Source organism: Pleuronectes platessa, chromosome 4 (assembly GCF_947347685.1).
Source record: "Pleuronectes platessa chromosome 4, fPlePla1.1, whole genome shotgun sequence".
Classification (NCBI taxonomy): Eukaryota; Metazoa; Chordata; class Actinopteri; order Pleuronectiformes; family Pleuronectidae; genus Pleuronectes; species Pleuronectes platessa.
Window position 1 is genome coordinate 9,880,109 of NC_070629.1, and position 26,431 is coordinate 9,906,539.

At 42.5% G+C, this 26,431-nt stretch overlaps 1 protein-coding gene across 1 annotated transcript; it reads right to left on the bottom strand.

The window, feature by feature from the left end:
- Window positions 1–122: 122 nt before the first annotated feature.
- On the bottom strand, window positions 123–26,326 carry si:ch73-138n13.1 (trichohyalin). The gene is made up of 13 exons (XM_053420311.1): window positions 26,092–26,326; window positions 24,372–24,456; window positions 21,705–23,050; window positions 21,506–21,596; window positions 17,825–20,563; window positions 17,428–17,553; window positions 4,996–5,111; window positions 3,299–3,464; window positions 2,975–3,131; window positions 2,589–2,722; window positions 2,219–2,361; window positions 1,776–1,860; window positions 123–1,687 (listed from the first exon to the last, which is right to left on the bottom strand). The coding sequence occupies exons 3-12, from the start codon at window positions 23,033–23,035 to the stop codon at window positions 1,788–1,790; spliced, it is 5,076 nt and encodes a 1,691-aa protein (XP_053276286.1). The 5' UTR covers window positions 23,036–23,050; window positions 24,372–24,456; window positions 26,092–26,326; the 3' UTR covers window positions 123–1,687; window positions 1,776–1,787.
- Window positions 26,327–26,431: the final 105 nt, after the last annotated feature.

Here is a 26,431-nt window from a genome sequence, read left to right on the forward strand (position 1 = left end):
GGTTTGACCTTATTACTTTCAATGAGCTGCTCATATGATTGAAAACTATTTTATACGGACACAAAGATTGATCAAGGTTTCACAAAGAGGTGCACACAACAAAGAAATACTGAGGCCGCAGCTTAAGCCAAGTAAATTTTATTACGAATTTATTCGCTTTAGGACACTGGCCAGTACAACACAGTGCATATACATATTTCCTTTCAAATAAAAAAGACAAAGAAGGACATAAAAATAAACCCTTAAACTTTATGAATAAGTAAAACGTGCATGTACAAAGAAACCAGGGGCAATCGCTCCAAAGACCCGATCAACACATTCACTTGCATTGCAAGAGCACTCCGACAATACAGGAGACAAAACATGGCCAACAAGAGGGGGCAGAGGTCAGTGCTGTAGTGCATCAAGTGACAAAGTGCTTTACAGAAGCGCAGAGCGACTGGGTGGATGGCAAACATGAGATGGGCTATTAAGCAGGTGCAAAGAGAGTTTTTGGAGTTATACAGAGGGTTGTTTGGAGTGATAGAGAGGGTAGAGTCATGTAAACAATGTAGTGAATGAACCATCCCCTCCGCTGGAGTAGTGTGTGTCAACAACCCGACTCTGAGCAAAGCCCGGTGTTAGTGTAAAGATTGTGCATGCACATTAATGGGGACAAAAGAGAGGAAATTGCACATTCATTGGAAAAATAAAAATTCATGATCTGAGGAGTGTGTGAGGAATACAGGGTGAATGTATGGCTCATAATGGATGCTTACAGATACAATTGATTACAGGACCGAGGACAGGCTGAGTAGTGTTTCCACAAAAGAGTGTATTTGTGCTAAAAAGGAGTGTGCATGATTGACAGATGCAAACATCAGTTGTGGGTGATGAACCACCGGTCCTCCACAAAGACAAAAAGACAAATAGACAAAAGACACACAGTACAGTACACAGCAGCCGTGACACTGTTTGTTTGTGGGGTTCATCAAGGTACAGCCTCTGCTGTAGTGATGCATATTAATGTTTTCAAAACTAACTCTGTCTTTTTGTTAAATCACTGATAATACAAATATAATATTTCCTGATTACATTTGTTAACATGATATATACCCCCACCACCAATCAAGTTAGAGGTGATTTGTTCTCTATGTTCAAAATAATCATCAGCGTCTGAAATGTAATCCTATGGCAACGCTTGTACGACTCCCACCATCACAAGCTGACGCGGCAGGCGCAGCCGGCTCATACATAACGGTGAAACTAAATACAAACATCTTGAAGAGGATTGGCTGGATTGTCCACCAGCATGTGATGAAGCACATCCAGCAAAAGAGGCGACATGGTCCCAAAATAATTTCTTTCTCCTCATCATCGCTGCTCCTGGTCCCTATTAAAGTGTTCATGTGAAGTCCCTCCTGGTGCAGGAGAGCTCCAACAGGTTCAAGCATGAAATGGATAAAGCAGAGCAGCCTGATGCTGTTTTTCCTCCTTGCTTGTTTTTTCTTTATCAGTAAGTCCGAGACTCTCTATAAAAAAAGGCACCATGCACAATTTTAGACCCAGAAGGGGAGAGACCCCCCCTCCCCAAAAAAAAAAGAAAAAAAGAAAAAAAAACATCGGCAGCTGTAGATTCCCCTCTCTCCTGCTCTCTGGGTCAAACGTTAAGGCTTCTGTTTCACACAGATTCATCTGTTAAGGCAACCTTGAGGAAAGAGTGAGAGGAGAACAGGAGTCAAAAATAAGAACAATGAAATCCTCTTTTCTTTCAAAATATTTTTTTTTTATCTCACCTCATTATTTACTTAGCTCTCATTTTCATATTGACTCAAGCGCTTCTTGGTCTTCAGCTCTTTCAACCACTGGGGGGAGTCCTCACTACAAAGATAGCACAAAGACAGTGTTACGAGCACAAACATGTCAGGATGAAAAAGAAGAGCCTCACGTAGAGGACACTGAAGAAGAGACGAGCATAAAAGCTTTTGGTGATATGGGCAAAAACACTGAGCTTTACACAGGGAAATGTATAAATCATGTCCTGCTTCCTGTATGCTCCACCCAGGCTCCAACCTCGTTGCTAACATTTTCCTGTGGCTCTGACCCGGACATTCTCTTACAGTGCTTTTTATATGTGAAAGGCCAACTCTGGAAAAGTCTGGGCCAAATTTTCTAGTTCAAAGAAAAAAATTCCTTTCCCCCCCAGGAAAGTATCTTTCCTTCAAATGGATTATCTTACCCATTTTCTTTCCCACCAGATGGGGGCAGTACACGCGCTGCCCGTGGAAGGAAGGGGGACTTGGGTGAGCGAGACAGCTGGGAGGGAGAGGGAGCAGGTGCTTCAGTTTGATTGTCAGAGTCACTCCTCTTCTTTAACTGGGCCTGAGAACAGGAATGGGACATATTTTAGAACTTAGAGGTCAGATGAAAATAACAAAGAACGAGTAGCAAATACATAAGATGAGTCTGCAAAGGCTACGCTTTAATACAGCTGTACTGGGGTGAATAGAATAAGATTCCACTTGTCCACACACATTTAATTTGCAGAATGTTCTCAGTAGAATAGTCTACCTTCTCTGCTAGTCTTCATCACACAGGTTAATGCTCACCTTTAAAGCTGAAGGGTCCATCCCAGGGAACAGGGCGACCCTTTGCGGCTGAGAGGTCGCAGCAGGGGAGAGGTCAACTCTTCTGGCCTGCTCCTCAGAGTACGAGTCATCCTCATTTCTCTCAACTTTTGCCTCTGTCATAGAGCAAACTCAAATTATTTTTACACATCAGCATGCAGTTGTCACGTACGAGGTACAAGGTCATCTGAAGTTTGAAATTCAGTCTTGAAATTTGACAACAAAACTAAACTTGTGAGTGCCTCATTTCTAGAATCTGTTGAGTATATAGTGTAGAAGTAGTTTATTGGATGTAATAGTTTATCAAGATTTAAGCTGCTTTTGTTTGGCGTCAACACAAAGATTACAGCTGCAGGTAAAGTATAAACCTGTAGAGTCTTTGTAAAGCCAGTCCTCTGCAGTTTCTCCCTCTGTCTGTGCAGCACTCTGACGAGTGGCCTTAGTGGGACGTGTCCGTGGCGCTCGTTTCTTCCGCAGCTGGGCTCTGGAGCGCAGGACGCTTGTGTCTAACAGAGTGGTTGGAGCCTGAACAGTGAGACACGGGAAATAAATACGATGACTTGAGATGAAAACATAAATACAACACAATTACACAAGTTAAAACATTAAAATCTAACAAATTAAGACAAAACCACAGCGTCAGAGGCACATGGGGATGCAAACTGAGCTGTGTTGACTCAGGTGAAACTTACATCAGGGAAAGAGAGTGGCTGGTTGTCAGATGAGGATTGGGGAAGTAGGCCGTCCAGAGTATCAATTTCAAACTGTGAGGCAGAATCCCCTGGCGTGTGCGGGGTGGTGGGCTTCCTCGGTGACGGGCTGAAGTTGCTCTCTGAGCTGGGAGTGGCAGGAGTGAGGCTGAAATGGATTTAAAAGAAAACACCTGAAAACAACTGTAAGCTTGTTGTAATTGCAGTTGTAATCAAATAGAGTTTGAGTCATAGCTTATTTTTGTGGCAACACTATAGAGGCTATCATTTAGATGACAGACTGTGAGCCTCCTCTGTCACCATGACAGGGAAAAACAGTGAATCATATCAAACCAAAAGGACCCTTGGAGATTACATATGTCCTCCCAAGGCTAACGCCCAATCTATTCATTTAAGTAAGTGACAAATAAAATCCTAGATTCAATCCAAAATTTCACGGGTTCTTCCTAATCTACCCCTTCAATGAAAAAAAAGAGAAAATCTGTAAGCAAGTTTTGAATATGACAGTTGGGCAGAAATTAAAACTTAACTCCCTAACTGTATTGTGTTAAAAAAAAAAATACAAATATGATCTACAATCCCACTTCTGACATCCTTTTTGGTTAGAGGCGCTGGACTAGTGGCAGAAAGTTGGACTATGGGCAGAAAATCCGACGGTGGTCTCTGGTTCGATACCTGGATGGACAACACCTGGATCTGTTCCCCACTGTCTAAGTGCCTACCCCACCCCACTGTCTAAGTGCCCCTGAGCAAGGCACCTTACTCCCCCAACACCTGCTCATGGATGCCCACTGCTCTGTGTGTCCTCATGTGTTCACCAGATGGGTCAAAGGCAGAGAACAAATTTCCCCCCATTTGCATGTCGTGTGTGTGCACGTGTGTGTGGGACCAATAAATGTATCTTCTTCTTCTTCTTCTAATAGATTGCAATGCAAGACACAGAAGAGCGTAGGAGTTATTTGAACTCTATAATGAGCAGCAACATCATTTACCAAAGAAAAACTGTTTATTATGCTAAAATTGTGGTTTGTGTGGTGTGAGGTACCACCGTTATCTGGCTTGTTGTTGGGAAGATTAATCAATGTTGTGTGTTTGTTTGTTTTTCAGCAGTATTACAGATTACAAAACGGTCCTGGCAGAGGCCCGTGGAGTATTTATCTGGTTAAAGGGCCTGAACCAGGATTTCTATTTTAAGCATTGTGAGGAATTTTTTAACACAATGTTTAATTTCTTAAGAAACCTGATGTAAAACAAGCAGACCTATTTATGTTGATGTCAATGACTTGGCTCTACTTCATCTTTCCTGGTGGAAACACCAAAATATAATACAATGTTTTTCATGCATTATGTTTTATGCCCCAAATTTTTAAACAAGACCTAATAATTGTTGTTGCTTATGACCTTCATCATTAAACCCCTAATTCATTCTGCCTTTTAAATAAAAAAGGACTTTCAGTGGATTTTAGTCATTACAATTTGCCTTTCTCAAGTTTTTCTGCGGCTGCACGTCTTCCGCTACAGTTAGAAGATAAAATAAATGTACATAAATGTTTCTTGTCCTGTTTTAACATTGGTGCGACTGGTTAAGCTGGTGAGGTAGTTGTGCTTAGATGGTTTGGGATCACTGGCCCTTGTTGTTTGTGTGTAAACACGGCAAACGCATATAAAAACATGTTTACCTGTCATCAGTGCGCAGTCCTGTCTCCCAGGTCCCGTACTGACTGTCAGTCTCATGAACCGGAGTTTCCTGGTCGTTTTCCTCCTCTTCGCCGGTGACCCTTTGCTTCTGCTGCACCTGGAGGTGGCAGGGAGAGGAAGAAGAGACGGGGGATATTATTAATGAATTGGGAGGAATATACAGTAACAGATTTGCTTGGAGAGACACCCAAAAATCAAGCATCAAGCTATCTGACCCCTAATTAAGTTTGGTAAAAGTCTAAATTTGGATCTCCACTAGTCACAAATAAGTTTAAATGGGAAAAAATTATCATGAATGATAAAAAGTCAGTAGCTGGTTAATCTGTGTCATCTCTATTAACAGAAGAGTTGTTGCATCCTCTTGAGCTTTAGTACTCAGCAGTAGTAAGACACTTAATGAATGGAAGGTGAAGGGACGAGTTGATGGACACGGGACCAGAGCGGGGACAAAGACGGATGATCGGTGCGTGGGTGATTGAGTGTGTGTTTGCTGTCTACTGAACCATGCCTCTTTTAATGAGCCGGGTACAGAGGACATACTGTCTCCAAACCTCACAGAGCTCACAGAGGCACGCCTGTGCATGAACCGATAACCCTGGCCTATATAGGAAAAACACAATAGAAAAAACCCTCTGTCCTCAGCCGTTGCCCGAGGGCTGGACACAGAAATGTGATACACCTGGCTCTGTAATAGCCCAGAATCCTAGCCTATAAGCGCAGTCCACTACCAATGTTTATATGAGCAGTGGCTGCAGATCACAACTCTCATTCTTAAAGCTTCATGAATGATATCCTTGTTTTCTTTGTGTATGAGAAATACAGATAGGAGTCATGCAAAAAAGGATGTCAGGGGAAACAATGAGACAGAAACAACATTTGAGGTGGAGTGTGACGGTGAGACATTTTAACTGAAGGAGCATAATATATCTGAAGAGAGTGAAAGGGAAAAAAATAAGAGCGGCACAGGTCATCATTCATCAGCTCAGCCTTTCCTGACAGGAAGAAATAAAAAAGAGATAAGAGAGAAGGGCATTCAGCACTGCTCCCTGCATCTGAGAGAAAACTCTTGTTCTCAAGTTCATCCTCTTCTCAAGGATTTACTGCACTCACACTTTTCACGTTGACATCACAGGGTCAGAGCACTTAGCTTGAAATACACACCCTTCACGGACAACAATGGACAAAAACCCTGAGTTTAAAGCAAAATAGGGGGTGAACATGTGTAAAGAATAACCACTTGTCTATTGATCAATTTATCTATTATGGCTCAATTAAACAAGTTAGCTTATTGAAACTGATGTAAGGCCTCCCTTTGACAAGCTACACAATATCAAATGTTTAAATATTACAAAAGTGATGAAGTTAACACTGTATCAAAAACAGTACATCAATACTTCTAATGAAAGGGTTTATCCATTTATATGACCGTCACATTTACAGGGAGTCTAAAGCTATAGACAAGTCAAATTTAAGACATTTTTTAAACCATTTGAAAGGAAATTTAAAACCAAAATTTTGATGTAAATATACTTGTACCAAATAAACATTAATGTCTGTTCGACTAAAGCAACTTGATCGTCATTGTTCCAAGCTAGAAAGACTTTCCACATTCAGCGCAGTTTGCTTCACAAGCACTTCCAGGCACCCGGCTTTAACCACCTTGAGCACTCGTCACTCTCAATCTATTTATCGTTAAACTTACATCTACCCATGTTCATAAATGAGCTAGCAAACTGGCTAGAAAAGGATTATTTAAACGCCTAAACTTAACCAGAGACAGACTGACAACGCAGCGCATACCACACCTACCAATAAGTAACTTACTAAAACTTCTTTTGTCTGGCTGAGTAGAGACATTTTCTTGGTATTCTTTTAAAAAGGCCTTTTGTTTCTCAAATTGAATTTAAAACTTTTAAAGACCTGCTGCCTCCCACATTAATAAAAATGTAAATCTAGAGACAGTTAAAGAGAGCAATGAGACACAAAGAAAGATGAGATACAATAATCAGGAATATGTGGCTGTCACCCTGCCAACTTTCTAATTGCAACTTGGTGGATTGGCGGTTTCAGATCGTTGTAGAAATTGTCAGACACAAGCAATTTTCTTTATTGATTTCTTCCTTTTTTCCAAAACCATCTGACATTAATTTTATGTGGTAACTGCGGTTTTATCTATTCTCATCTCACTCTTTTTTTCACACAGCTACTGTGGAGAGTGAAGTGGACATGATATACAACAAAGGTGTTTGGCTAAAATCAAACAACCGAACCCTAACCCACAATTATGGGGCATATGCAGCATACATGTGGATACTTGCCTCCTCTTTACTACAGCATTTAGTTTTTGACTTGCTTCTAGTGAGAACCAGCATTAACATATTTGAACGACCCATTGATTAACCTACTTTTTAGCATATTATGAGCACAAGAGTCTTTTTAGGTGATTTAAAGATCCAGTATAGCACGCCATCTTTGGTTTAGACCCTGCTGTATCATGTCGTCTATCTCTCTTCTTATCTGTGACTGTTATCACTGCTGTCAAAATAAAAAAAAAACAGGCCTTGTAAATATAAAGGCCTATTTATAAAAATTCCTATCCTATGTGGCGTGTCTGTTACGCAAACTCAACACTCCCAGAACACACCCTCACCTGATCAACACAGAACAGGAACATTGCCACTGCTGGAACATGTTGAGCAGCGCCACTATACTGCTTATAGTCACTGCTTATACCTATTGCAGGCTGCTCTAAGCAGAATGAGCCTTGTGGTGGATCTTTAAAAGGTTTCTCCATTACACTAGGTCATGAATCAGTCAGTACAAAAATATTCTTTTAACAGAACATGAACATTCTCACTTTCTCTTTTGGAATAGACAGTGCATGGTTAAAAACAAAATAGTTTTAAGCACTTTGTTCACATTCCTCAGTTGCTCTAGTAAAAGGACACTCACAGGTTTGGGCTATATCATGCACAAACACAGAGAATATGGTTGATGATGAAAGCTTACTGAACCAGCGGGTCCAGGAGCAATGATTTATGGCTTTTCCTTAATAACATGAGCAATATTCAGCTTCCCGCTGACAGGAAGGGTGCGCCGGAGGAAACAACATAACAAAGAGCGGATGAATGGAAGGTTGGAGGAGAGAAAAGGTGGATCACTAAATAGGGTTAAACTGACAACAAGAGAAGGAAGGGGCTGGATCAAGGCCTTGGTAAACTCCTCCCTGATAATGCACTAATGACTGGGCACCACACACAACCCACAACACAGTCACATGGGGCAGAGAGCCAGTGGTTTGTAGAGTGCTCCTATAACTCAAGAGTTGAATGGAAAGGAAATAACTGCATTTGCTGGCTCTGGTGTTGCATCCCAGAGAGTGAACAGTAGATATAATTAGTGTGTTTACATGAACACATCATCCAAGACACAAGTTTACAAATCAGTTTACAACACCGGTGAGGAATGTGTGTGCATCTGCTCTCAATCAGTGCTGTGGGCCTTCCAGTCAACATGGACAACATGTTTCAATCACACCCTTCAGACCATAAAAATCTGTTAAGATGTTTACATTAGACATGTTATGAGAGCCTTCCTCCCCTTCCAATACAGACTGGACTTTGCACATCGGCCGATATCAAGTACCAATACAAGTGCATTAAAAAATATAAGAACTTATATTATGTATTTTAACAACTGTTTGCCACTAACCCTGTGTGGAAGTTTCAAGTGTTATTATTGTTGTAAGGCCTATTGCTTGTGTTGTAACTGATAGCACTAGTACTAGTACTACCCCTCGAAACTGAAGTCTTGCATACGGTACACGTTGACGTTGTACTCGTGGGACTTTCTAGCATGAAATATTGCTAAATTGCTGACATTTTTGCTAGCTTTGGCTAACGCTACAGTATCAGAAATCACTTCTTTGCTGCTCTAAAACAAAACAGCACAACTGCTTGAACATCTCTAGTTTACATATGTGATCTAAGACTAAAACTTAACATTGATAGGTTTTTTTAAAAAAAAATGTTCACCCGATTTCCTAAATAATAACGCATGTATCTTAATGAAAAAATTCAATAGTCTTTCATTTATTATTATTATTGTAGTAATTGAATAATGCTGTTTAAACACAGCCACTACAGCATAAAAAATGCAATGCCCCAATTTAGGTTTTTCGACATATTATATAGCATCAAAAAAGCATCTTTCAAACTGTTAAGAAACAGTGTATTTTGATAAACTGTATATTTCTTGATGGTAACTGCTTTTTAGTTAACAGGTTGATGAGTCACCTTTTGTGTTTTGTAAGCTGTGCTAATGTCAGTAAACAAAAAACAAACAAAAATAATAAAAATCCTTACAATTTCAATAGATCCCACCGATTTTGGTGCTCGGGCCCTAAAAATCAAGCATATTTAGGGAACTGATATCTATCAGTGTGTGCAATTTGGTGCAGCTGGGTTGAAAGGGGACTGTTGGGCCTTGGTGAAAGCATTCTGTCTACAGACTGACATTTTAGTTACAAATGGGATGTGACCATCTCAAAGACTCTTAAGACTATAACAGGCATTAAAAATACACACATTTAGTCCCAACATCAGACCTACAATACATCACCACTTTCCATCCTCTACTCGAATAGTCTTGTACATCTGGTGAGGGTGGAGTGGGAAAATATACTCTGCATGTACTTGTGCACACAGCAGTAATCAATATCAATATCCTACAGATATTCAAAACAACTGCTCCCACAAGCACTAATCTCACGTCAACAAATGGACATTCTAGCCACAGCTTACATTAAGAACCAATGTGCAGGGCCAAACGAACAGTGCTGTGTTATTCTTTCATTACATAAGTGTTACATACAGCCGATAGCTCAGTTTTCTACAAAGCATCTGCTAAGAACAGAGGGGAAGAATGTAAAAACCTGACTTGGCTTAGGAATTTAGTCCAGGGAGCGCTGGACCTGACTTAAAGGATTATTCTTGTTATTTTCAGTCTGAGGTTTGTTTTTTCTTGGAGTTTGCCAATATGACGAGTGTTTGAGATCAAATGTTTGACACATCGACGTGTCTCCAATCTGTTCGAAGTGCACACATACAGGGCTAATAACTGACCCCAAAGCTGATATGAAGTTAAATAGCTATACACTAAATTCTGTACATGGTTATAATTAAGGGTTTTAATAGCATGTTTAGTCATTTCCATATTTTGTAATACTCATTAACTTCTCAAAAAACTGTTACGTCCTACCATCAGGTCGTATTGGTCCCAAAAATCAAAACAATTAATTCTGATTGGCTTAGCTTGACAATGCTCTTTGAAACTTCAAAAACCCAAATATTATCAAGTCATTGATTTTAAGTCCACCTCTAATAAAATACTAGAGATGTTTCTTTATGTCCCTTTGACTCCTGTTCTTCGTGTCATTTTGGGTGTAAATGTATGCCCACTGATGGGATTATTAAGTTTCGCAAAATTTTCTATTAAATATGATCATGTATGATATTATTATACATGACATGTGTTTACTGCCTGCAGGTGTCCACCATTCATGACACAGGGTGGGGGATGTCTGAAGTCGAATTCTGGTCAACAACAACAACAGTTGGCAGTTTATATATATCCAACATCTGATATGACACAAATGCCATGTCAGTACTTAAATGGTATAGAGATTTGGAAACCTGTCAGCCTACAATGTCATCTGAGATTATAAGGAACTGCTAGCTATCAGATGTCAATATCCAACTGTACGTAGTGGAACAGTCGTGGGGGATCATGGAGGCACAGTTCAACTATTCTAACTGAGTTTCAGTCAAAAATAAGTTTCTCAAATGAAAAAGCATGAGGGTATTAAGAACTGAAAAGTCCTCTGCATAACTGGATATTGACAGTTAGTGTCAAAGCTCAATTGGCTGAATTGCTTTCAGCTGTCATACACACCTATACATTTCCATTTGCTGCTCTTATGGCAGCTGGAGCAACTCTTTACCGAATCGCACATCAGATCCAAGGAAGAGAAAGTTGTGACAAAAGTAAACCAGCATAAGTAAATTTAGCGGAAGGTGCAGTTTTCCATCTCTGCACTTTCAAACCTGTTCTGATGTTTTTGTGCTCCAAAGGAAATGCGTAGCCCCAATGTTCACATCCTCTCATCCATTTACTGGCTACCTGACGGCTTACCATCGATCCAGTGGGGAGACAATTAAGCTGCTCCCGCACACAACAATCACGACTTGTGATATCTAAGACAAACAAAGTCACGTCAACAAAAATGTCAGCCACATATACGTCAAGAAAGAAAAAAGCTTATCTTTAAGTGTTATGACTCATGAGGTGTTAGTCAGCACTTCAGCAAACAGGCGTAACCTAAAGATAGGAACAACTGCTGAAATGTATCCGTACATGGATTTCTACATTTGTCCTTCACATAGAGAACAGAGCCGCTTAGATGTCAGGGTGGAGTCAAGGAGAGACTGGAATCCAAGAAATCACAATATTCATCTCATCAAGAGATTCAATCTTACGGGTGTAAAATTAATAGCAATATAATAAAATTCCAAAATACATATCAATACTAAATATAATGCTTATGCATTGTGAAAGTACAGTGAGGATGTATGATGCATAATTGATCTATATCTGATTTACAAAATATTTTTGCATTTTAAATTTTAAGTCTGCTCATAAATAAGAGTTTGACACCACAACCTTCATTAAGGAGAAACAAAATTAATAAAATGTGACATTCAACATGAGAATTATTGATATTGACTGATAAACATTTTTGATATAGTTTTTGGCCATACAATCCAGCTCTATTCCTAGTACTTAGTATTATCAGTAATAACACAATAGGTGGGTGACGTGCTGGTCCTGAAGAGCTAGAATAACACCGGCTTTGCTCAACAAATAGAGATAAACAAGGAATGGTTTACATTGTGCCAATGACAATATAAGACTGAGATGTGGTGAATGTATAGACAGAGATATTCGAGCAGCAGCATGGGTAGTGCAAAACCAGGCAGATGGATAAGTTCTTGAAGTGTTTGGCAAGAGACCAAATAGCTGATGAGGGAGCAGCTGTGGTTGGACATTTCTGAAAAATTTGTTGAATTCCACTTGTGCTTTATTTAACTTAAACTGATGTGAAAGTTCCACAGCTGAGCATATACAGGAGTAACAGCAATGACCGGCTGTATTGATCAGTAAAGAACCTCAAAAGGTGGCTGGTGAATATGTATGATTATTGTTTTAATCTGGTATCAACAGTGGAAGCTGACCAGTGTTTCCCTGTACTTAAAATGTGTGTGTTGTCTTACAGCAGTGGGCGTGTTGGGTGCGGTGCGCCTGCGTAGGGACAGACGTTGCTGGCTGCGCAGTGAGAACCTGCGGATGGAGTCCCTGCTACGGGAGGCCAGGGAACGCAGGGAGTTGGTTCTCTTGAAGTCCCCAGTCCCGTCCTCTCCCCTGCCTCCCCTCTCCGCTGGGTTGGATAAAAAGCCGAGTGCCCCGTGCAGGGAGCGACGGACATTTCCCACCCATCCTGACACCTGAGACTGAGCCACCGACAGCTTGTCCCCCAGATACTCCATCACAAGCCACTACTTGCAAGACCTGCTGTGCTACAATAGAGTCTGTGAACTGAGCTGTGACTCCTGTTATCACAGCAGAGGGAAAGCATTAGAGTCTAGTTCTGCTGAGAGGAGGTGGTCCGGGGACAGTGCCCTAGGTATTCACTGATGTGTGTTGCTGGGTCAATACTGCAGCAATGAGGAAGGTGACACAGAGAAAAACAATGCAGCTCAGCTGATTTTGATGTGGCGATGTCGGTGACTTCTGCAGCACAGACAACGCCAGTCAGTCACTGACCGTTACAGGACTGAGCTGCTCTTCGGTTTCACTCCTAAATGGTCTTTCTGCAGTGCAGTCCCACTGGAGCCATCAGGACTCTGTTTCAACTCATCACTGTCGAGGCTCCAGGAGGTCGGCCCTAATTGTGAAGCTTTCTAATGTCAATTTCAATGCACACACTAATGCTAGCTATGATATGCCTGGCAAAACACCTAAAAGGGCATGTAAAGGTTACGTAAGGCCAGCACTTTCTATTAGATATGTAGGGTACTACTCTCCGAGAGAGGCTGGAAAACTGCTGCGCTGTCTACCAACATGTTTCCCAGCAATGTTTCTCGGACCCAAGGCATAACAACCAAGAGCGATATTAACAGAATCACATCCGCAACCTGCTCTTTTAGTTTGGCACAACATTCAGTTATGTGTTACCAACATACAGCCCGACTTTGCTACAATTATTAGAACTGGATTTTCCGAAACGCTCTGCAACCCCGCTAGGCAAATCCTCCAGGTGTGAGCTCCTCTGATCCCAGCCTCAATCAGACTGTCAGTACTTCCAGGTATGGGGTTGATGCGTCTCTTCCAAAAAAAAAGGGCCCGGGTTAAAAGTTGAGAAATCCATCTATCCAACGAGGCCACATCCCCATGGTGCGTGGTACTGCGTTACCTTCTGGCTCAAAGCTGAGAGGAGAAATGGTGCAAGACAGCTGGTGGCACAAGGAAAGCTGCTGTAGTCATTCGTATTCCATGAGGAAAACCAGGGGGAAACCACAGCACAGCACAACACAGCAAACAGGAGAGAGTCCTGTGGTGGACAAGTCAAATCCACAGGAGAAAGAAAAGACAGACGGAGAAAAATTGTTCCTCTCCCTGTCTCCTGCTGCAGGTACAGGCAGGTAGGAGAAAATGCGTCAGCAGTGCTGCTCACTGTATTACAGCGCTAGGACTCACAGTCAAGGAGAAACTGGGTGGAGAGAGGGAGTGTGGCACAGAGTCAGGGAGAGTGAGAGCGAGAGAATGGGAGGTCCCTGATTCAGAGCGGGAGGGAGAGAGGGGAGGGTTGATATATGTTCTGCGGTGCTCTGTCGCTCCAGCCTGAATCAGTTGCAGGGCAAGACAGAAGTGTCACAGCTGGAGCAGAGACGCAGTGGAGACAAATGAGGAGGGAGGGATGTCACTTCATCCAAAACAGACAGAGACAACTATATATCGAAAGTGACTATGATATGATAAGATAGGAATGAGAAAAACTAAAAATAGATTGATTAGACGTGCATGAGAGACAAGAGTGAAAAGACAGGTGTGACTCTCAGGAAGAAAAGAGACTCTAATGCCAACCAGTTTGTCAACACAATGCAGCCAAAAGCAAGAATCACAACAGGCTTCAGTCAATGTTTATTCAAATCCGTCAGTCTCATGCAAACAGCCACACATGCTACCAACTGAAACATGTCTGAGTTGTATGGTGCCAGTGAGCTTGATGGCCTAAATAAAGCCACAGTGGGCGACTCCAGACAAACTCCAGAGAGTTGACCTCAGAGCAAACTGGGACAGAGGGGCTTCATAAAAGCTGGATCCCAGTCCACATATGCCCCCTGCAGGTAATCTGATTATCTTTTCTGTGAAGTGTTAAATGCGAGTCTGGGGTGAGGCTGTGTGTTTCCTACAGCACACAAAAGACTAATCTCACATTCTCCTCAGCTTGACAACCGTCGTCTCTTCCTTAGTAATCTGACCTTCAAGGACGAGCTAAATTAGCCCCGGCTAAAAAGCTTAACTCATTTTCTACATATTTCATCTTTGCTGTTTGGTGGTAAAGACATGAAAGGAATATTATCATTTTCCTGAAACATGTGGTACCAAAACTGTAATTGCTTTATCAATATTCTTACTTCTCAATTGAATTATCAAGTTAACAAAATACTCAAAATTACAGCTGAAGCAATTCATTATCTAATAGGGCATTCTTTATAATCTTTATTGATTATTATATTCTATAATAAGTAAATTTGTAACATTTAAGCTCTCTGTTCGGATAAATATTTGCTGGTTCTGGCTTCTCAATAATTTACAGCAATTTTTAATTTTATACAATTGTAAATGTAAAAATGTTCGGTTTTGTACTGCTGTTTGGATAAGACAAGCAATAAAAACATCCCAGTTCCCCCAATAATAACAATAAAATATTATAGACATATACCAAAACAAAATGTCAGACTACTTAGTCATGAAAAAATATGTTAGCAATAATCGTTATTTCCTACCAACATGAAAACATTTAATTTTGTCATAACTGAGAGGTAGTTTTGTGGTGTTGGTGATTTTCTCAAATTTTATAAACCGTATTAAAGTAGACAGAAAGAAAAGAAAAAAATTCGACTCTCCCTTATTTTCCTAACACTCCTCCTCCTGAGCGTCATCTACTGGAAGTGACTCACGGCTGCTCAACACTTCCCTTGTTCTTCTGACCTCATCAGTCTCTGTGGAGACCCTGCTACAAACCGACCAGCATCCACACATAAGAGGTGAAACAGCATGTAGCTATAGTACATACATAATACTGTTTACGATAGCAACATACACTGTGTGTTAAATAAGAGGATGTATACGTCTTGGAGAGAAAGATCTGTAATAGGAGAGTAGTGGTGTCACTTACCCAGAGGCAGTGTGGAGTCAAGCAGCATGACCACATGTAAAACACAGCTCTCAGCCCAGTGCCCATCTCTGCTCTGCCCCACTCACCAGCCTCAGACCCTATGACTCCCACCAATGATGTCACCACAAAACTATTATCTCAATTATATCAGCCTGAGGACGCACCAACCACTAAATATATTGTGGGGAAATAAATCATATCTCATATCTGCCTACTCGTTATAATCTGGTACTATCACATTTCAGGGATATTCTTTCACCTGGTCCAAAATATAACAATTTGAATCGCTACTTCGGGTAGAGGTACCACTATTGAGCCTGGGAAAAGTTGATAACTTGTCATTTATTCTTGAAAAAATATTCGTATTCTTCCAAATCATTTATGTGTTTCTGCTGTTATATATGATAATAGATTGAAAACCTTTAGGTATTGGATCATTAGGATGCAATCTCAGCTTCAAGATATAGTGGCAAAATATATTGATAGTAATTGATTGTTCAAATTACTGTTAGTTTCGGCTCTGTGTGTTATCAACGTGGTATTTTCAATGATCCAATTAAAAAAAAAGAATTGCAGTGCAATTTATTAAGTTATGTTAAAACTAATCTATGAGCTGTTCAGACATGGTCTATGTTACAATGAAAAAAAATTCACACACTTTTCCTGCGGCTCAAGAATCACAAACAGTACATGTGATACAGAGATGGATGAAATATACAGAGAGGTGCAAACACACAAATTTTACCCAAGGATATGAGGTCAGAATTTGCCTCGACACCAAAGAGTCACATCAGCAGACTAAAACACAACCACTAGATGGCAGTAGTCACCTTTAAATTCATGGTGAAAGAATCCGAGCCATGTGTCATGGACCTGTGCAATTATAACACACAATATACTGTACTCCTGGGTTCAATGTGCAGGCCTTCAACCGGGAACTGCAATTACAGTCTCAATGACAAAGAGCCGACTGAACCAAACCCTGCACAGCTGATAAACACAGACTGGATGTGCTTGAATTCATATAATACGCGAGTGTGTCTAGTTGCAAATACGCAGACAACTTTAGTTTACCGATGTGAAAAAGAAAAAGCAGACCTGAACTACAAGGCTAAGAGCTGGAAATGACAGGTGTTTACCAGCAAGACAGCGGATCACAGTCACACAAATGTTACGTGTCTGCGCTGCTGCTGGACACATTATCATTACAAGCCATTTCACTTCACAGGTTTCCCTGAGCCATGCTGACAGGTGTCTAATAAATGAGCAGTAAGGGCAAGTACTCATTAACCATTTATCTAATCCAATCCTGAAATACAGGCCTGAGAAGCTGCTCGGGCGCCACTTCCCTGGAACGTGACGTGGGATGGGTAGAGGTGAGTCTAGCAGGCCATGCCATCAACATTAGTCACAGACTCTTTACTACTTTTACAAGGGGGCGTTCTGTTGTCAACCATCAGACAACTGACTGCATTCCGTCGACAATGTCGACAATGCACTAGACACACACAAACACACAGGTAAATGGTCTGTATTTATACAGCGTTTTCTAGTCCTGATGGCCGCTCAAAGCGCTTTACAGTTCAGTTTGCCTTTCACACACACACACAATCATGCAGAGCATCTATTAGCAGCAGGTACAAGCAGCACAAATCGTACCACTAACCTTTAACCAGGACCTCAAAAATTATGTTTTACCTTAGTAGGACATCACATACACACACATACCTCCGTCTCCACAAAGCTGTGTGAGAAACAGTCTAAATGAAAGGAGTGACATTAACAATGGACTCAGCCAGTCATCAATCTGATGATCTTAATTCTCACTACTTGGTTAGGGGTTTTCTGGAACGCAGTATTAGTATAGCAGCAGCTGAGCTGCAGCCTGACTCACCCAGCTGTGGCGGTCCTGCTCTCTATGTGAGCTGCGGCTCCTCATCCTGGAAAGGCTTCCCTCCACAGTGCTGATTGAAGGAGCAGATCGACGTGACACACTGCGAGACCGCATCCTGTTCAACTCCTAACAACACAAAGGGACCAACATGAACTCCTCATCACGTTAACCTGATACCATGATGCTGACATGTCTTGTTAATCTGTGAGAGATATAAATTACCACATTATCATTTTGAATGACCAAACTTGTGTGAGGAGGGTGTGAGTTTGTTGTTGATGGATTTATTTTATCAGCAATTTAGCTACACAGTGTAGGTATAAGTTGGACACCTAAATAAAAAAGATCAAAACTCCTAGAAAATAGTGTCAGTCTGTCATGGATCTCGTAGACTCACCTTGGATTCATGTGACTTCGTCTGGCTCCACACCTCCCCCCTGCTGTCTTGAGGCTGTAGCTCTGTGGGGAACCATATTTGATATGCGGGGGCGCTGCTGTTGTTGACTCCACCAGCAGAGCTCCCAGCTTTGGTGTCTGTGCCGGGCACAGGGCCCAAGTACTGTGTCTCATCAACCAGGGCAGACCTGCGCCTCTGAGGAGTCAGGAGCCGTTCCTCCTGCCTGAGGAGGAGTTGCTCTGGGCTGAGTATGTTTGAATGTTTTCTGGGTTCAGCCACAGGCTTGTCCACAGACATCTCGACAGGCCGCAGCTCCCATGGATCCTGAGGAGATGCTGTCCATACTGGGCTGGAGAGACCCACTGAAGTCTGTGGTGGCACCTTCCAGCTAACATCTCTCTCAGGTGTTGGCTGTAACCTTCGGCCAACCCCATCATCCACTCCCTGGAGAGCAGGTACAGGAAACAGGTCTTTACTGGGGGACGGCTGGGTTTGGGATGTGAAAGTGTCCGCAGGTTTGTAAGTCTCTTCACCTCTCGGAGATGGCTCTTTCCATCTTGTTGCAAGGTCACTGCGATGAGAAGCAGGCTTGGGAAACTGTTCATTTCGTTGCACAGAGTCCAGATCCAACACTTTATGCCTGAGAGGTGCTGACCTCACACGCTCCTGCTCCTCTTTCTTCTGCTTCTCTTTTAGTCGCTGCCTCTCTGCTTCTTGCTGTTTGGCTATCTGTCTCATTTTCTCTGCCTCCTCCCTTTCCATCTTCTCCCTCAGTCTGCATTTTTCAAAATCCAAAATCTGTTGTCTGTCCCGCTCTGCCTGTTTTTGCTTTTCAAACTCCAAGAGCATTCTTTTCTCCATCTCCATAAGTCTATCCAACTCTTCCCTCCTCTGCAGCTCTCGTTGTCTGAACCTCTGGTTTTCCAATTCCTGCCTCTCAATGTCTAGTTGTCTCTGTCTCTCCAGCTCTCTCTGCTTTTCCCTCTGTCTCTCCATCTCTTTCTGGCGCTCCTTTTCCAGCTCCCTTTGTCTTTCCCTTTCTTTATCGAGCTCTCTCAGTCTCAACATCTCCTGCTCAAGGGCCATCTGTTTTCCTTTCTCTGCCTCTTCTCTCTCCATCTTCTCTCGAAGTCTCTGCTTCTCGAACTCTATTAGCTGCTGCCTCTCCTTTTCTTTCTGCTTCTGTTTTTGAAACTCTAAGAGCTGCTGTCTCGCCAGCTCCTCCATTTTCTGTTTCTCCATTTGGATTTCGAGCAACTGTCTCTCCTTGTCCAGCTCTCTCTGCCTCTCTTCCTCCCTTTGTCTTTGCCTCTCCTGCTCACGCTGTCTCTCCCTTTCCTGTTCTCGCTGTTTCTCTCTTTCAATCTCCCGCTCCCTTTCAAATTCTTGACGTTTTTCTTTGTCAAGTTGCCGTTGCCTCTCTCTTTCCAGTTCTCTTTGTCTCTCTCTTTCCAATTCTTGTAGTTGCCGTTTTTCAAGTTCTATCTGCTTCTGCCTCTCCAGTGCTCGTTGCTTCTTCTCAAACTCTTTTTTCTCCTTCTCGAAGGCTTTCTGTCTTTGCCTTTCAAATTCTCTTTGCATCTCTCGCTCCTTCATTCGTGCAAATTCTAAATGTGCTTGTTTCTCTAGTTCAAGCTGTCTCTGTTTTTCCCATTCAAGATCTTTCATTTTACCTTTGTGTTTTTCTGTATCCTGTTTCTGTCCAAACATTATTTCCTCTGTTCCCTGTTCGTCCAATGCTGGTCTAATCTCCCTGTGTGGCATGTGGCTCCTCATCAGCTCTTCAACTTGATCTTGAGAGGTTTTTCCAAAAGCTTCCTCTAATGATGGATTCCTCCTAACGGTAAGGATCGTCCCTTGAGGGCCCCCAAGTGCAGACTTCACAGAGAAATCAAATGGCATAGCAATGTCCCCCATATTTGCGCCTGCATCTACAGGAGAAACTGGCTCCTGCATTTTTCCAGTCAAAGCAAAGTAGGTCGCCCTGGGTTTCTGCTGTTCTTCTGCCTGCAGTATTTTCAAACGTTTAGGTGCTGCAGCCACTTCTTCCTGCCCGGCATCTCTGCGCCTCTCTTTATCCAAAGCCACCTCTCCTTCCCTTTGTGATTCGTTTTGCATCTCTCTCTCTGTGCCTGCGTCCTGCTCGAGGCCTGTAGTAGTCCACTTTGGCAAAGCTCCTACTCTCAGAAATCGTGGCAGCTGATCGGGCGTCACTGACAAAGTTGGTTCTGCTTGTGCCGTGCCAGTTCTCTCTGCTACCGGCCGGCTTCCTTCTGAGCGCCTCGAGCGTAACGTCATGGCCTTATCTTCCCACTGAGCGGACGGGATGTTCTCACTCACTGCCCTGTTCTCTTCAATAGCCTGCACCTTGTCAAATGCGTGTACCACCCTCAGAGGACTTGACGGAGACACTTGTTCTTTATAGTTGGCAGTGACCAGAGTTCCCTCGTCCTCGTCCTCACCATTTCCTCTCTTCTGCTCAAGGAGAGAATCCTTGAGCTGGTTTGAAGGCTCGCCCTCATCCACCATCAGCACACTGTGCCTCTCCACAACATTTTCAAACAAGGATGCCCGTACTGTCTGCACTTCACCGCTGGGACCACTTTCCTTGGAAGAAGCATCAAGCATCTGTCCTGCCTCAGGCCATTCAGGCATGGAGATGTTTGTGAGCTCCTCTTGGGAATCTTTAAAATCCCCAAAAGTCATGTGGTCGCTGGGTTCTGGAGTGAACTCTTCATTCTGAGAAAATAAAAATATATATTAAGAATTGTTGCTGACACCAAACTTGCAAATGGTTGTCAATTTGTTTAATTATATCATAATTTAAACACTAAATAATAAATGAGGCTTATGAAAAAAATAATGCTTTAAACATCAAATCTGAACTGAAACACTTTTCACTACAAAACCAGACATGAGAGCTAGTGAGGCTTGACAACAACACAGGAGAAAATACAGCAAACAAAGTTAACGTCACTGAGTGAATAGAACTGAAATGATATCCCCTTGTTCTGGCTTGGCCTCATAACAGTGGGTGTGGCGCAGAGGTGGTAATCAAATCCTCTCTGTGTTAACCTTTTCCAGGGATCTCCTCTCTGTGTGTTTCATAACCAGCAGCCACCGGGGATGTTTAATGTGCAGTCAGTCTATTTTTTTTTTCAATGCCCCATTTCCCCTAGGAACATTTTCCTCCCAGTGTAGACAGACAGGGATTGATGGCAAATGTAAACACTCTTTTTGGTGTGTATAAGGTGTAATTTTACAGTGGCTACGTTGACATGGACACCAATATTGCGATATTAACTTGATTGAGCCAATTGTCTGAATGAGCCATGTCAACAATATTCTTTGATTACCTTAATTCGTATTAGGTCGGAATAAGCAATCATCAAATTAAGACATGTGAAGTATTCCGACTTTTGTCACATCATGTAGGTACGTATACATCTAGATAGAATTATAACCTGAATGTGTTCACAAGATTTTGGGACATCGAGATAAAACGCTCATCAACTGCTTGACGGAGTTGTACCTTTAGAAAAATTTGAGGATAGTCTAGAAGAGGATAGTGTTTCCCAGCACTGCACCACAGCAGTTTCTTAATGTCATTCTCATTTGCCTGCTGAAAATAGAATGAGCCCAAAAGAAACCAGTTCCTAAGAGGCTTAGTCCCTCTCTTACCCTCCTCTGAGGATCTCTGATGATCTCATGGTGGTCTGTTGCCTCACTGAGTGGAACACTGCCAAGGCCGGGTGACCTCTCGGATGAAAACCTGATGAACATACATCAAACGAGACAAAAGCCATGCATGACAATGGGATTCCCGGACAAAGACATTGGGACAAAAGCAAACTGAGGAGAAATCAGGAGCAACTCATACCTTTTAGTCAGGTCGAGGGGCAAGGGGCGGGGCTTCAGTGATTGTTTCGTGACAGGACTCTGAGTTGGTGGCGTATCCTCTGTCAGCTGCTTGATGAGCTTTTTAACACCTACTGGCGGTTCGATTTCAGGGACCAGCTGCACAGGAGAGTGAAGATCTGAGCCTTGGCCATTGGCTCCAGTTGCCGGAATGGAAGAAGAGTCTAGGAGGAGACTGATTCGTGACTTGATGCTAACCCTACGCTTATTCTCATCAGTTTCTTTTACAGACACTTCTTCTGCCATTTTGTTGCTTTGGTCTGAGATGAAAGGCTTGGCTACAGCATCATTACTTTGTGGTATGTTACTCTTTGGGGTTTTCTCTTGCTCCCTCTTCTGCGGCAGTGCTGTTTCCTCAGGAGTGTTCTCTTTAGTGTTTGATATAAGACTTTTACGGTGAAGCGAAAGACCGATCGATTCAAACTTGGATGTGAGATCAGCTGAAAGCGGCCGTCTCCCAACCCTGCGAGGGACCAAATCTTGGGCCTCTAATTTGGTTGGACTGTCAAGGAAAATGGCTGATACAGGTCTGGGCCTGGAGCCTCTGGGCTTGGGTCTCAGTGGTACAACAACCTCAGGCTTAGCTTCCTCCCTTACTTCTTGCTCCTGCCCTACCTGAGCAAGGAATCCCATGGACTTTGCTCGAGTAATGGAGGCCCCACCTTTGCTGGATGTTGTCTTGTCCCTCTCTTCTTCCGTTTTAGTGGTTCCCGACCACTCTGCAGCTGGGTTTTGTTTAAGGCTCCTGGAATAGCCTAACATTGATACCCCAGGTTTCCAGCCCTCTGCTGGCACAGGAAGAGCGGGTTTAGTAGGGTCTCCAGGGTCAAAAGGCGGTGCTGGTTTAAATGGCTGGACTACTGGCTTGGTCGTTTGTCCAGTGTTAACCTTATTAGCTGTTTTAAAGGAGGTAGGGGCAGGACGGTTTGAATTTGCTAACACTGGCTTGAGTTTAACTGGGGCAGCTGGTTGCTGTGGTTTTGGGCTGCATGGAGGCTCTGGTTTGTATCCAGGAAGACGAGTGGACTCTGGTCTGGGCTTGGTTTGAGGCTTTGGGGCAAGTATGGGCTTAATGCTTGGGTTTCTATCCATTGTAAAAGGCTTAGGAGAGAGTCTTGGCCTGGGTCCTGGGGCAGGTTTGTTTGGTTCTGCTGTGATGATGTGGGACTGGTTGATGGAGGGGATCTCGATGAGGCTCTTATTGCTGGAATCAGTCAGAGGATTCAGATGAAGTCGTCCTCCCGCCACTGGCCTCCCCACCTCGCCAGGCTGAACTTCTACCTGAGCAGCCATTGTCTTCAACAGCACCTAGAATAAAAATAGAAAGTACTACTATGAGTCATAAAGACGTACTCAACCACGGCACTACATCGTGCAAAATCAACTCAGAATTAGCCTTGCTCTATCTAGCCTTTACTGTGGACTTTGTCTTGGGAGCGCCTTACCCTCTACCACAATCATACACCTAAGTGAGAAAGATATTTACACAGGGTTATTGATCATTCTTGCAAGTTAAGGCACACTTGTTGGTAGCTGAATTAAGTATAAACCAATTAAACACTGGCTGTTTTTAGTCATCACATTTACACTGAAAGCCCGAAGGATATTTTGACATGACACAGCGAGGGGAGCACAGGTGTGAATGATAAATCTATTGGCAGCGGAGGTTTTGTCAGCTGCTTCATGCTGGCTCCATGTTACACTAACGTGGCTGACTTGGAACAGTAACCTGTCAGGCTTTTTTCCTATGACCAGTTATAAAATGCTCTTTTGCACGACATGCCATCATTCATAATATTAACAATGGCTCAGGTCCATTAAAGTGTCCCAGTGAGCCAACGGGAACAACAGGAGACTGCAACTGGCAAAACTCAACAGGATGAAGTCATTTCCTTAAATCAAATTTCGTAGACACACTGCATTTGTTAAGCTAAACACTTTGTCTACTCTTAATTCCAACACCTTCTTTTCTTAAATAAGTAACAAAGTGGAGGTGTTAAAATATATATTTGTATAAGGGACTTGAGGCCGCTTCATTTTTTGGAAACTGTGCCCAGTATTTTTATAACGTGACTAAGACTGGACTTATTTTATTATTTATCAAATGTAAATATGCACCACTACACTTTATTACAGGTACATCAATCAGCAGATTAGTGTCCATTTAAGGGGGCTCCTGACACTGGAGAGGGGTTGGACAGCTATGCAATGTCCTTGTTTCATGTTCCTGTTGTAACAGGCAAATCCGGCTTTGAATGGGGGATTCCACTGCAAACTCACACCAGACTTCCATTAAAGATTCAGCCCCTCCCCTAATGCACTTTCACATGGTTATCTTAAAGTGATTCTTCAGTCTACAGTAAAATATAAATTAGATGATCAGAGGTCAACTGTCTCTTCTCTCTTCACACACAAGATGATTATCAGCTTTATCAGTTGTTTCTATAGTGAGATCGAAGATAGAAAACTTCACAACACAAGCACTTCGGGGTCTAGCCCTTTAAGAGGCTCCTTCTTCACGTCTAATAATGCTTTCCACATGTTGCTGTGTTGACACACTTTGCTACACCAGGAATGATTTTTTTGGGGTGGAAAAAAAGTGATGCAAATAATCCCCGGCATTTCTCACCTGACCAGATGTCAACCATCTGCCGTGGAGCTCTGGCTTTTGTTGAAACCAAGGAGCGATGTCATATCACAAAGGAGGATGGAGCCTAAGAGGAACACACTTTGTGTCAACAAAGCAAACAAGCCTGAGAAAGTGGTTTGACAAATCACAGCAGAGCTACTGCAGGGCTGCGCAGATGCATCTTCACTGTGGTGTTCACACACCCTCATACAAATAGACACAAGTTAACATAGTCACACCCATACATACACACTAACATCCAGACCCAAAAGACAACAAAATGCAAAAGGAAAATCTTGTTAACCTATAGCATGTTTACTTTCCCCTGCTATCATATTTGCATTACGTCCCTCATCTCTGATTACCTGCCATCACTCGCACACAATAAGTACCATACCTTTGTCAATTCAATCTGTGATGGTTGAAGCTATAGATACAACAAACGTGGCTTTTTACTGTTCTGTTCTTTGAGAACCACGACTTAATGCGTTGACTTGTTTTTACTTTGATCAAATAGTGTACATCAATTGGTAAGTTACACTGATTAACTTCTCAGCAGCAGGTTAAATTATGTTAATCCATACATGTACTGTGCTAATGGGGAAGTGTAAAGAAGTGGTGCTGAGAAACAGTGGTAAATGCTCGGCTTACAGATGGAAAAGTCGAAAACTTGATCTTAAGATGTTGACAGGAAACACTTTGGCTTTAATGGAATGCTAAACATTCCTTGTTATGGAGGGTCTAGTTGCACAACAGGGATTCGAACAGTGTCTGTCTGATACAACCTTACACAAAGCAGATTCCCTTCTGACATACATATGGCGGGCATTTTTAACAAGTGTAACAAAAGTTAGACACACGTCTTTGATTTGCAGCAGGAAGTTGTAAAGGGTGAGCCAACACAATGTTTGTTGTCCTTCAGTTTAGAGCGTCACTGGCAAACGACAAAGTGAGTAACCCGGCTCAGCCAGTTAATCAAAGCAGACTTCCTTTTTACATACACAACACACAACTTCATGACAACTGCTGCATCAAGACAACAATGATCGCTCCTCTAGATGAATGCTCACATAAGCTGAAGCAAAGTTTTCAATTCAAATCCATTAAAACCTTTAAAACCATGAATTAAGTTGTGTACTTTCCTCAGGGAAGATTGTATTGTATCTATCAACATTAATAAATATATGATCCAGTAGATAAAGTTAAGAGTACATGTGCCACAGTCCACCAAGAGGCTGGATTTATGATATCAATAAAGAACAACACATGGAGACAATCAGTAAAGAGATGTTGATCCCATTTCAACTGTAGTCATTGTTTCAAATCTATAATAAGATAACAGCAGTGGATTCCTTCTGTGAATCAGAATCTTTTCTCTAACAGCTACTTCCCTGTCCCATCGAAGAAGTGGTAACAGGTGTCACCTCTTCTTCCTGTGAGCTCACCTTCAACACTCACCCTCGTATTAAACCCAGCGCTGACCTGCTCGTAGCAGAACGGGACGTTTCCTGCGCCAACACGGTGCCTACGCGTTGAATGAGCATTCGGAGCAAACGTCCACTTTAAGCTGACTTACAACCAAGATGAACTACAAACGCATCAGCAGCTCGCTGGTTAGCAACCGTGAGCTAACTACTCCTCAAGAGGCTGAAGTCGCAAAATGGAAACACCGACAGACTGACTCAACCTGTCCCCCGGTGCCTGTTTGATTCCAACTTACCAAACAGGAAAGTCACTTCATCCTCTTCTGGCGTCAAAGCGACTCCGTGTAGTTGTCCAAGTGAGCGGAGGGATGGCGACTCGTTGGGTAGTTGGTTAATATGGTGGCTAGCAGAGCGGCTAACTTAGCTGGTTTACTTAGCTAGTGGCTGGCTGCCCTCGTCTCAGGTTCCACTGTTGTTGACAAGCTGGACCAGACACACGGTGACGGGTCAGCCGCCACACAGCTACACACGGCTTCCGGGTTGGACTTTCAAAATACGTTCATTTTCTTCAAGTGGAAAGTGATTATAATATATTCCTAGTTTGTTTACACTAACATAACACAAAGCAAATTCCAA

Coding starts and splice junctions, on each gene's coding strand:
- si:ch73-138n13.1 (XM_053420311.1), bottom strand. CDS start 23,035: ATGGCTGCTCAGGTAGAAGTTCAGCCTGGCGAGGTGGGGAGGCCAGTG. Junction 21,597..21,704: donor CCCCTCGACCTGACTAAAAG/GTATGAGTTGCT, acceptor TATGTTCATCAG/GTTTTCATCCGAGAGGTCAC. Junction 3,132..3,298: donor AGCCACTCTCTTTCCCTGAT/GTAAGTTTCACC, acceptor CTCACTGTTCAG/GCTCCAACCACTCTGTTAGA.